This window comes from Giraffa tippelskirchi, chromosome 12 (genome assembly GCF_054371585.1).
Source record: "Giraffa tippelskirchi isolate mGirTip1 chromosome 12, T2T-mGirTip1v1.2.pri, whole genome shotgun sequence".
Taxonomy (NCBI): Eukaryota; Metazoa; Chordata; class Mammalia; order Artiodactyla; family Giraffidae; genus Giraffa; species Giraffa tippelskirchi.
The window spans coordinates 99,756,275-99,769,071 of NC_137286.1; the positions used below are offsets into that span (position 1 = coordinate 99,756,275).

At 34.9% G+C, this 12,797-nt stretch overlaps 1 protein-coding gene across 3 annotated transcripts in view; it reads right to left on the reverse strand.

Annotated features, from left to right (window-relative positions):
• Positions 1-12,797, reverse strand: part of FRY (FRY microtubule binding protein) — a 330,073-nt gene that overhangs the window by 81,122 nt on the left and 236,154 nt on the right. For all 3 annotated transcript variants that reach the window (XR_014071062.1, XM_081549217.1, XM_081549220.1), the window contains exons 24-29: positions 12,364-12,421; positions 11,398-11,489; positions 10,638-10,810; positions 9,371-9,531; positions 7,638-7,748; positions 3,705-3,859 (exon numbers count right to left, since the gene is read on the reverse strand). Coding sequence is in view for 2 of the 3 variants with exons in the window: in XM_081549217.1 (XP_081405343.1) it covers positions 3,705-3,859; positions 7,638-7,748; positions 9,371-9,531; positions 10,638-10,810; positions 11,398-11,489; positions 12,364-12,421 (750 nt within the window). In the remaining variant the exon portion in view is untranslated. The remainder of the gene's footprint in view (positions 1-3,704; positions 3,860-7,637; positions 7,749-9,370; positions 9,532-10,637; positions 10,811-11,397; positions 11,490-12,363; positions 12,422-12,797) is intronic.

Below are 12,797 nucleotides of genomic sequence, written 5' to 3' on the forward strand. Positions count from 1 at the left end.
GAGTAAGCATTTGAAGTAAGTTGTTCAAGATCACACAGCTTAATGAGAAAGAGAGCTAGAATTCAATCTCAAGACATTATGTTTCCAGAGTCCAAATTCCCAAACTCTGTGCTCTCCCGAAATTCTCCAGGTGACCCACCAAATGGGGCTGCACATCACCAGTTAGGGAGTACCACTGTGGTTCATGCAAGATAAGCTTGCCTGTCTTCTTTGGTAATAGATGGATGCTATTCTCTTAAGAAATGTGGGGCATTTACTTGTAAGAATTCAAGTTTTGAAGTAAGTCAGAAAGAGAAAGACAAACATTTTATTAACACATATATATGGAATTTAGGAAGATGGTATTGACAGTCCTACATGCAGGGCAGCAAAGGAGACACAGAGGCAAAGAACAGGCTTTTGAATTCTGTGGGAGAAGGCAAGGGTGGGATGATGTGAGAGAGTAGCCCTGAAACATGTATATTACCATATGTGAAACAGATGACCAGGGCAAGTTTGATACATAAAACAGGGCACTCAAAGCTGGTGTTCTGGGACAACCCAGAGGGATGGGATGGGGAGGGGAGTGGGAGGCAGGGTTCAGAATGGGGAGGACCCATGTACATTTGTAGCTTATTCATGTTGATATATGGCAAAAACCATCACAATATTGTAATTATCCTCGAATTAAAATAAATAAATAAATAAAAACTTGATAAAAAAAAAAAAGAATTCAAGTTTGCTGTACCTGATTTAAATTAGGAAAGATTTATAGTTAAGGCAAGACAGGCATATAAACAACAATGACAATAAAAACCACCTCCAAAAATAAACCCAACACAATTCTTTAAAAATTAAAACTTTGATCTTGTATATACTTCTAAAACATCTATTAAATATATTTGAGGAGTATGCTGGAGAATAAGAGTGAAAATAATGGAATTCTTAAGTATTTCATTAAATGTGAAGAGAATTCTGCTGAATTAAGCAGTCCATACTTTTAATAGAGAGCACATTATTTACCTTGGTTTACAACCTCGGAAAGCCATTTAGTCTCTTTCTCAATTTCCTAATCTGTTCTAAAGTGATATAATTTGGAATTGATGGAAAAATTAATGAGAACACACACAGGAGCCAAATAGTTATTGGAATTAATGCTGCCTGACAGATGAACTATTGTCCTTTGTGCTAAGTTATAGTACTGAGCTGCATTTAACAGCTTTTACTCCAATATGAAACATATCATGAAAAAGCCTTCAAAACTAATATTACCAGTTTTACGATCACTTTCTACTTTTATCTTCACTTTCCCTGGTCTTATTCACGTTCCACTCCGACTTCCAAATCTCTCAATGTCAGCAGAGTCAGATTGTAGTTATAATTACAGTTATAATTATGACTGGAGACCAGCAAGCTCACAACACACACACATTTATAGAAATAAAATGAACTGAAAAGAATGCAGAGAACCATTTTTTCCTACTATCACAGCTGTTGAATATAAAGATTTATATACTAGCTATGTAAAAATTGCTTTCATTCTAAAGGTAGAAAATTTTAATCTATATTTTTAAAATGTTAAACCTTTTAGGTATTTTAAAGTTAATTACAAGTGGTTCCTTAATAAATGAATCTGCCTATAAGTTGTCATATTCGTACAAAAATACAGCCAATATACAATCATATATTGTAAATAATAGTAATTATTATATATATAGTAAAATAATTATTTTACTTTACAGGAAGAATTCTTTGCGTTAGAGTTTGTCTTGTAGGAGTTACTGTACAGATACCTTGTTTCAGGAATTTAAAACATGATCTAGTTTGTGTGTGACTTTTCAGGAACAGATTATTTCACAAGTGATTTGGGTGTTTTTTTTTTAGAAGTAAAGTTGCAGAAGACAAAGTCTAAAACACCAGAAGTGCTTCTGAAAAAAATACTGAAAACCTAAGCGCAAAGTTGCTCAAACAAATCTGGAGACTGATCTAAACTACAAAGACTGAGAATTTATGGGAAAAGAGAACAAATTTAGGCCCTAGCTGAAACTTGAAATTCGGAACATCCCTGTGGTGAGAAATGACAAATGCTGGTCACCGTCTTGGCAGAGAGGTCACAGCCATGGCAGCATCTGGCCCTGACCTTCCCTCAGAAGAGATGTGCCATGAGTGTAAGCTGATAGGCAATATTTGTTTAAGAAACCAAAATATTTTAGGATGCTATCTTTCAAAACCTACTCTAAACATAGAGAGCTTTATAATCTAATATTTTTGTGACTGGGATATTACTGGAATTGAGACTATATTGCTAAATTCATAAAAACATTTATTTGTGCTCCCTAAAAAAACACTAGATTTATTCAGAGGAATGCACTGTGATATTTTATGAGATGGCCATGCAATGAAATAAAATAAATTTGACTAAGACAGTTCAAACCAAGTTCACTGGGAGAAGGGCGGCAAAGAGAGGAAACGTTCATTCCTCTTACTTTTGTCAGATGAACGGTCCAAGTCATAGATTCTAAATATGTTCTTTAAAATCAAAGAGCAGAAATTTTTTTTTAGAATGTTGAAATACCTGAAAGTAAAATAATCCTCCAGAGAAAGAGGCTTTTATAAAAAAAAGTTATTTTGTTAATATCCTATAGGATAAATGTCATTTATTTAGTGTTGCTAACATCAAGAAATAACCAAATGGAAAATCAGACAGTTTAGATTATCATCTGATATGACTTTTATGGAAATTAAAATCTGTGTATAATAAAAATTTTACTACTAAGATTATGGAAGATGAAAGCTTCAAACATGAAACATTATCTACCATCTTCATAAAAGAAAACTACTAAAGAGAAACTTGTCTCTTTAAATAGCATGCTCATTTTAGGTTTATTGAAAGTAGATGTCTTCTAAAATTCTGCTCTTATTAATTTAGAATCATAACAGATTGGAATTTAAAATGAATTTACTTTTATTCCCTTTATCCGGTAGCTCAGGATAGCTATTTAAAATGCCATATTTAATTAAAAGGGACAATTAACAGTCTATATGAGTCCTTTCAAAAATAAAGGTAGGCTGCCTTCTCTCCAACTGTAATACATAATAAGCTCTTTCTTGGGAAGAACTGTTGTAATCTGGGGAATCTTTATTAACTCTTTCATCTTAGCTATGAAATTATTTCAATAAACTGTAGAGATGAATGACTCCGCTGAATGACTGATTTACATAGCGAGGGCAGTGTTTTTAAAAGCATCATCTCTGGAATCCCAGGAGACACTTTTTTTTTTCTCCTCTTCTTCCTTTCTCAAATTTTATACAAGAGAGATTTAATGTTTTGGGGCTGCTTCCTGAGTTTAGTTTGGTCTCAAAATGGCTGAAGGGCTTATAGTTCATACTTGTAACAAATACTTCTAGAAATTCCTTAAACGAAATCCTGGTCATTTCCAAAGTCTGCTCTAATACTTCATTATACATTTCCAGGCAACTAAAAAGGAAGGGTGCTTGAACTACAAACCATTCTCCTGGTAGAACGAAAACTCAATGTAGCTGTGAACTTAGAACAGTCTATCTTCTGGGGAAGGATAGGCCATTTCTCTTTCCTTAGAATTTACTTCACTTGGATATTTGCAAAAATAATCAGCTCTCAATTCTCAATCAGTTCTCAATATGATGAAGAGCAACCTTAATCTGCAGTTGTCATGACCAGTAGCTTCCACTTAAAGAATCCATACCTGCTTCCACACACAGTAGCTATGGCTTTGAAGCAACCAGACGCAAGTTGGTAGGAACCAGTGTAGCATCGGTCAATCGCCCAATTGAAAAGATTTATTTGGTCAGGATTTAGTTCCAGTAGCAAGACGACAACCTCGCAGCCAAGTTGATGAACCTGAATACATGGAGAAAAGCAATCCCTCACGTTTAATGAAAGATTATTCTAGGGAAAGACACAAAAATCGAGCTTAGTGAATGTAAATTGGGCAAAAGGAAAGTGAAGACTGAACATCCATCTTGATTAATTTTTATTCCACAAAAAGGTCTTTAAAAGGATGCAATATTGGAACTGGAAATTGAAATGTATAAACTAAATCTGAATCAATGTCAGTCTATCATATAGGGTCCACTCATTCTCTATTTTTAACTCTGAAAAGGTGACAGAGACTTCACTGGCAAATATTTAATACTTGAAAATATTTGTTTAAAATATTTTTGAAAAATATATGTAGTTGGTTTAAAAATTTAAATATATAAAAGGAAATCCTTTATGCATGCAAAATCTTTTACGGAAAAAGATCAGAGGAGTATGTTTATTAGGCTTGATTACTAAATACACTGTGTACAGCTTAGCTGGCAATCTTTGAAAAAGAAATACACTATCAATAAACACTTTTTAATCAGACTTTCATAGGAAAAGATCATCATGCTAGATAGAATTAACAGGATCATTAACTGATGATTCTTGAAGCTACTGTTAAATACTGGATGGTCACATTCATCCAGGACAAGCCTGGTGTCTGGGGGCTATTTTCCCCTCAGAAAGTAACATTTTCCCACTTCTTCCTGAAGTTATTAATTCTCCCACCCATAGCAATCACATTCGAGAAGGAAAAATTATGGCTTGTTTGTTCTTATGTTATAGGGTATGGGCCTAGAGCTTTACTGTGTATCAAAATTACTATTCTTTTTAAACAAAAATTTTTTTTATTGGTGCATAGTTGGGAAAAGAAAGTAAAAGTGAAAGTTGCTCAGTTGTGTCCAACTCTTTGTGACCCCATGGACTGTAGTCCTCCATGGGATTCTTCAGGCAACAATACTGCAGTGGGTTGCCATCCCCTCCTCCAAGGGATCCTCCCAACCCAGGGATTAAACCCAGGTCTCCTGAATTGCAGGCAGATTCTTTACCATCTGAGCCACCAGGGAAGCCCTTCTCAAGAATAACCATTATCCTGATTTCTGGGCTCTCCAGGTGGCACAGTGGTAAAGAATCTGCCTGCCAATTCAGGAGACACAAAAGACATGGGTTCAATCCCTGAGTTGGGAGGATCCCCTAGAGTAGGAAATGGCAACTTGCTCCAGTATTCTTGCCTGGAGAATTCCATGGACAGAGGACCAGGCGGATGACAATCCATGGCGTCACAAAGAGTCGGACACGACTGAGCGACTGAGCACAGCATCCTGATTTCTACCACCACTGAAGAGTCTGAGCTGTTTTGAACTCTATGTAAATGGAATTATAGTATTAACATGTAATACATATAATTTTGTGTCTTTCACTCAATTTATGTTTAAAAGTCATCTACATTTATTTGTTTTCATTGCTGCATAATATTCTAATTCATGACTGCTCCACAATTTGTTCATTCTACTACTGATGAACATCTGGGTTGTTCCAGCTCTTGACTTCATAATACTGCTTTCAATATTTCTGTATATGTCTTACATTGCATGTACTGGATAATCTCTTTTGTAAACTTCTTGTTTATTCTCTTGTTCATTTTTTTTATGAGTGTCTTTACCTTATTCATTTGTAGAGATCCTTTATATATTCCAGATAAGAATTCTGTTGGCTCTATGTTGCAAATACCTTCTTTTACTCTACAGCCAGCCTATTTACACTCTTAATGGTGTCTTTTGGTGACGAGAAGTTATTAATTAGTCTTTCCTGATGGTTAGTAATTTTTGCATCTTGTTTAAGAAATCGTTCCCTAACTCCAGGGATTAAATTATCCTATTTTATTTTCTAGAAACCTTAATTTTTCAGCTTTCACATTTAAATCCACAAACTCTTTTCTCCCATTTTTATCTTACATTGGCATAGAGTTCACTAACAGTGTTGTGGCAGTTTCAAGTGTACAGCAGGGTGATACACATACACATACATATGTATTGATTCTTTTTCAAATTCTTCTCCCATTTAGGTTATTATACAGTACTGAGCAGAGTTCCCTGTGCTATACGATAGGTCCTTGGTGGTTATCTGTTCTAAATATAGCAGTGTGTACATGTGAATCCCAAGCTCCCAAACTATCCCTCCACCCAACTCTTCCCTACTTGTAACCGTAAATTTATTCTCGAAGTCTGTGCAACCGTTTCTGTACCAACTGTTTCTTCTTTTTCACTCCTGCTATCTTTTCTTTTCTCTTCTAATCCAGTGGCTAGGATCTTTAGTATAATGTTGATAGAAGTAGTGAATGTGGGCTTCCTGGGTCATTCTAATCTCAGATAACACTTCCAATATTCACTATTTAGTACAATGTTTACTATAGGTTTTTTTTTTTTTTAAAACACCCTTTATCAAACTAAGTTCTTTTTTATTCTTTGTTTCATTAGGAATCGCCCTCATGAATGAATGCAGAATTTTATTAAATGCTCTTTCTGCATCTTATTAAGATGATCAGATGATACTTCCTTCCTGAGACTTTATTAATATAATTAATATACAAATGAATTGAAGAACATTTGAATATTAAACCAATCTTACAGTTCTTGAATAATCCCAACTTGATCATGAGGAATCCTCTTTTTAATATATCACTGAATTTAATTTTCTAATATTTTGTCTAAAGTTTCTATATCTATGTTCAAGAATGAATTTGCCTTTTAGTTGTCTTTCTTATTAAATCCTTGTCAGGTTTTAGTATGAAGGTTATGTGGGTCTCATAAAATACGTCCAGATGTGTTTCCTTTCGATCTGTTTTCTCCTTAAGGATTTGTATTACATCTTTGCAATTTGTTTCTTAAGTGTTCAATTAATCCATAAAGTCACCTGGTCCTAAAGTTGTCTTTGTGGGAACACTCTCACTTATAGATTAAATTTCTTTGCTACTTATCTGACTATTCAGATTTTCTATTTGTGCTGTGTTTTCTAGAAATTTGTCTATTTTATCTAGAATGTCAAGTTTATTGGCACAAAGATGTTTATATGTTGTCTTATTTTTAGCATCTGTGGCATCTGTAGTAATGACCCTTTACATTTCTGAGGTTGATGACACGTCTTATCTTTCTTGATCAGACTTTCCATGGATTTACTAATTTTATTAGTCTTTTAACAAATTCAAGTTTTTGGTTTAAATGTCCATTTCTAGTAATTTTTTCTCTTTAATTTATTTGTGCTCTTATTTCTATTATTTCCTTCAGTGTGCTTTTTGAGTTTGATATGCTTTTTCTAACTTCATGAAATGGATGCTTAGGTGACTGATCTCAGTCATTTTTCTTTCCAATATATGATTCATCCTAAGCAAGGTTTTATTTACAACCCACATGTTTAGTAAGTAGTGTTTTCATTATTCTTCAGTTAAAAATATTTTTATCTATTTTTATGTATTCTTTAAATCACTGTATCTGGAAGAGTATTTCTTAATTATCTTTATTATCTATTACTAGCTTAGTGTCACAGTGATTAGAGAATACAGTCTGTGTCATTTCAATCATTTGAACTTTGTGGAGACTTGCTTTATGGCCTGGTTTATGGTCAACTTTGGTAAATGTTACTATGTTTTTTATTCTGATGCATCATAGTGTAATGTAAGCAACAAATAAGCCTACATTTCTGTGGCTAATGTGTGAAGAGACTGTGTTGTGAACAATGCTTAGACATGTCAGTACCAACCAAACCAAGAAAAAACAATCAGGACATTTAGAACAATGTATTTTTGGCTAGTACTTACTCGTAAATCTTGACAAGCCAGAATGTTGTCAAGCCACTTGTATAGGTAGCCATCTGGGGAAAGGCCCACGTTGTCAAACACTGGGCCACAGCACAACACTGCTGACATTGCCTGAAAACAAAACGGAACACAACCTGCAAATGAATCCTGGCATGACTGAATGGTACGCAATTGACTTAAAACACAGACTACCAGATTTATAAATGACAAGGATCTTTTAAAGCAGTTATGTCTACAAGATTTTAAAGTACTCCTTAGTAGATTCAATAAAAAAAAAACAGATTGCCAATTCTGTCTCTTTTTACAAGAGTTAAAACCCATAAATTGAACTTTGTAGAGATGTACTTTTATAATAAATCTTTATAATGTATGGCTGAGATATTCAAAACAAAATGACCATTTAACAGGCTTACCTTCAGTGATTTCAAGTGAATGAATTCTGCTTATGATAAATATAGCTTTTCAAAATTGTTTTGATGACAAATATTTGACTAATACACTGAACTCAGAAATTTAACAAATTTAACAATTTAACTAATGCACTAAACTGGCATGCTATGAAAAATGTAGAAATAGATAAATATGATTTTAATCAAAGCTAAAGAAAATGAAGAATATAAACTTTAGTTCCTTTCAGGTGGGGAGAAAGCAAGAGAAGGGAAGATCTTTTTTTAGTGAAAACTTTTTATCTTATATTAAGCTAGTCAATTAAAAATGTTGTGCTAGTTTCAGGTGGACAGCAAAGGGACTCAGCCATCCAGAGAACGGACGATCTTGATTCACTCTCTAATCAATAGGTCCAAAGGACTGTCAGGGCCATGGCTTATATTAGCTCCATTGAGGCAAAGGTGAATCGGACAGCAACTTCTGATATGTATGACAGAGTCAACATACAATTAGTCTTCTAAAGGAAATTAAGCTGTAAGGAATCATGGTTCTGAAATTTTTCAACAGTCCTGGTAGTGTAGAAGCTAATTTCTGTGAGTCTTCTAGGATGGAAGGAGATTAAAAAGAGAATGCGGTTCTTCACAGGTTTTGAACATGAGGATATATATCTATATCCATATACATTTTAAGTTGGAAGTTAATTAGCAAGGCAGCTACTTAAAGGGTAAGTTAAAGTCGCTCGGTCACGTCCGACTCTTTGTGACCCCATGGACTGTACATTACATGGAATTCTCCAGGCCAGAATACTGGAGTGGGTAGCCGTTTCCTTCTCCAGGGGGTCTTCCCAACCCGGGGATCAAACCCAGGTCTCCCGCACTGCAGGCAGATTCTTTACTAGCTGAGCCACAAGGGGAGCCCAAGAATACTGGAGTGGGTAGCCTATCCCTTCGCCAGCAGATCTTCCCAACCCAGGAATTGAACCAGGGTCTCCTACATTGCAGGTGGATTCTTTACCAACTGAGCTATCAAGGAAAAATAAGCAAAAACTAAGGTTTTCATACAGTAGAAATCTTTAGATAAAAATGGAACCTTGGAAAAGTTCTGCATTTTGAAACTATGAGCAAAAGTGGAATATTTACATGGTTGTACAGAGATATCTATTTTGCTCATGTGCAGATATTAATGAGCTTATGTATTTATATAGGTACATATACTTGATTTTTTTTGCATGTGTGTATTTTATCATGTCATACCATATTATTTATTTTACCCTTATGTAAGGCATGGTTGTGTAAGGAAAGAGATCATCCATCTGACAAGTCATTCATGAGGCAAAGGTGACCTACCTTTAGCGCACAATACTGGTATCTTGTGATCTGATGATTTCTGTCACTGTAGCGATCCAGGGGAGTGAACATAATGCTGAAGGGCCCTGCCCACTGGCTGAATAAGATGAAGAGATGATGCCTCAGGCTTTGCTGGGGGAAGAGAAATCTTCGGTGGTGAACTAGAGAGAAAACACAGGCTAAGAGTCTGCTACACTGAACAACACAGTGAATACAGGTGACATTTACTATCACGCATGAATCTTAAGTTTTGGGGAAAGGAGTAGTTTCATTTTCTAACTCAAGATTTCTTTAGGTAATGAAACATGGATTTAAAAAGTCAAGCCTATTTTTCTTTCCTTTTCTAATGTGTCAGTCAACAGCATCTTGTTTCAGAGCAGGAAGATAGAAAATGGATTCCCAGACACTGTTTTCTAACTAATGTCTAGAAAAACTGCAACACCTTCCACTCAGCTACTCCTTACACATTAAATGTTCTCTTAACTGCTGCTGCGTCTTTAGGAAGAACTGTAAAATACAATGTATAGACTGTCTATTTCAAACAAAAATTGCTTAACTGAGGAAGGTAATTCAAATCGTAATTTAGGGTCATCAAAAATGAGGAGAATTGGTAATAAAGTTTTACAATATCATAATGTTAAGTCATAATGAAAAAGCAGAAACAGATGACTTTCATCTTTTTATAATTATGTCACAGAATTTTAATTACAGTAATCTATTTTTACAACAAACTATTTTTATTCTCTTTTGCTTCTATTAGATGAAAATGCTTCAGACCCACTTTGTTCTATAAAAAAATAATATATTATTATAATTATAATATTAATATAATAATAATATATTAACATATATAGAATTCTATATAATGTGTGGATTGGATAGAATCAAGAGCAGAAATATTGCTGAGATTTTATGTTCACAGATAAGCAGAGTGAGAATGAAAAAAACGAAGCCTCTGTGAATGTTCCCTTTGAATTACTTTCTTCCTATAGAAATCACACAGGTTCATTTTCAGATGGGAACCAAAACAAAGAATAGAAATAATCATGAGCACAAAGCCAAATGCAATTCCTATTGTTTCCCTTCCAACTCTGTGCTGCATGCCCACCATCTGTTCAAGCGTATCTTCAAGTATTTCCAAACAAATAACTGATCCCATCTCAGACCTGCAGACAGGCCAGTAGGTTCAAAGAGGAAAGCACAGTAATGAGGACCACAAATGACACTTCAAGTATGAAAGGTAATTTGCAGTGATGCATCGCTGTACCTGGAACACGCTGAATCAAGTTGGCAACCATGGCACTAAAATGTGCCCGGATATCTTTAAGAATTTCCACTTCTTTATCATTTTCAGCTTCTAAGAGCATGCGGGTCAGGTCCACATATTCTAAGAACAAAGCTCCAAGGGCTAACGTGTCCCGTTCTAGGGCGCCATTGGTGCTGGAACAGAAGGAAATGAAACTCTTAGATGATTAGCCTTGATGTCAAAGCAGCACATGCGTCACAGAAGGCAAGGGTCACTGCCAGAACCCACAGGCTGCATTGGTTCTGGATGTATATGCAGTGTATATGGAAAAATCAAGCTCTTTTGGACTTTTCCAAGTAAAAGTTAAAGGTCGTGTGTGGGAAGCTGCTGTATAGCACAGAGAGCTGAGCGTGCTGTTCTGTGATGACTGAGATGCATGGGATGGGGGGAGGGATATATGGACAGTAGAGCTGATTCGCTTCATTATACAGCAGAAACTAATACAACGTTATAAAGCGATTATCCTCCAATTTTAAAAAAAATCCTTTGATAAACCATAATGGAAAATAATATTAAGAAAAAGAATGTGTGTGTTTTTGTGTGTGTGTGTGTATATATATGTATAACCAAATCACTTCACTGTACAATAGGAATTAACAACATTGTAAATAAGGTATACCTCAGTAAACATAAGAAAAAAAAAAAAGAGAAAGGAAAAAAGAAACGGGCAAACACATCAGTTTAATGAGCAGAGATCAGCTCAGTATAATTTCCCTCCTACCTGTCACTTATGACACCAGCATCAGCCAGAAGTTCAAAAATTCGAAGCAGTTGTAGCCTTAACAAGTCTCGCCGTTCTCGGCGTTTTTTGTTCTGTTTAGAAAGAGGTAATATCACTTATAAACGTGAACACAATAATGTCAACTCTGCTTTAAGAAAGAAAAGATGTAATCTAGTCATTCTTAATTTTCTAAACACAAAAGACAAAAAAGTACTTTTTTTCTATCTAATCCTTATTAGAGAAATGCTTTTATCACAAGCTACAGAGAAACAGATCACAAGTAGGTCAGTAAATATCTAAGCTGAAAATGTTGAGAGTCAACAAGCCTCGTTTCCTGGAGGCTCCCAGACACTGCTGAAATACTAAAGCATCAGGAAAAAGTGGAAAAACACTGTGGACACTAATAGTTGCAACAAATCTGGTAACACTGTTCTTGCTCAAACTGCCAGCTTCCTCTACTTCTTGTATCTTATCTACTACATGGGAAGCTTCTCTTTTAGTAACTCTGGTTAATTTCTTATTCTGCTACATTGTAAGTTTATCCTTTTCAAAGTCCACTTAAGGAAAGATAATGTTGAAGAAAGAGCTTCATATACTAGAGGAAACAAATAACCTTCCTGGTTACTCAGCTTCTTGTAAAAAAAAATGAAGCAAACTGACTAAAAACCAAAATTTAATCTTAACTCAAAACTTTTGCAAAAAGACTATAATATCTTAACACACATATGATTATTTAGGTTGTTTTTCTTTCACAAGCTTAGGACTTAAAATCTTTTAATGTTGGACCCAGATTATACTAAATACTCAAAGAAATAATGAAAACAACCAACGTTAAAATAGTAAGATTCATTGTTAAAAGCATGTTGATATGTTCGTACTCTTGACAGCAAACCACTGGGTATGGTTTAAATTCACACTACTGTCCAGATAAACCAAGGCATTAATCATTCAAATTCAAAATCTTACCTCTGGCCTTCGTTCCAGAGCCTCTTTCATTAATGGATGAAGTTCTTCTACCAATTCTCTATGAATGAAAAAGGTCAGCATTTAGAATTCATTATTAATTGACACCAACTTTGTCACAATATATAGCCATTCAATCCCCCAAAATCTGCTTCTTGAACTTCGCTTCTGACATCAAAATCTCCCCTGCCTTTCCATTTCCCTGTCATGTGGTGAACGGGCAGTGGCCTGCACTTTGTATAACCAGACTTACCCCAGCGCTATGTATATAATTTGTACTCACTACACATTTGTTGACTTGATTTTAATATTCTGGAGACTCTATGGCAACAAACCCTACCTGAACAATTAAGTCAACAATATTTTGTAAGTGCTTACTAAATTCAAAGCACTTTCTCACAGGCTGTGGGAATGAAGATTAATAAGATTTTTAATTC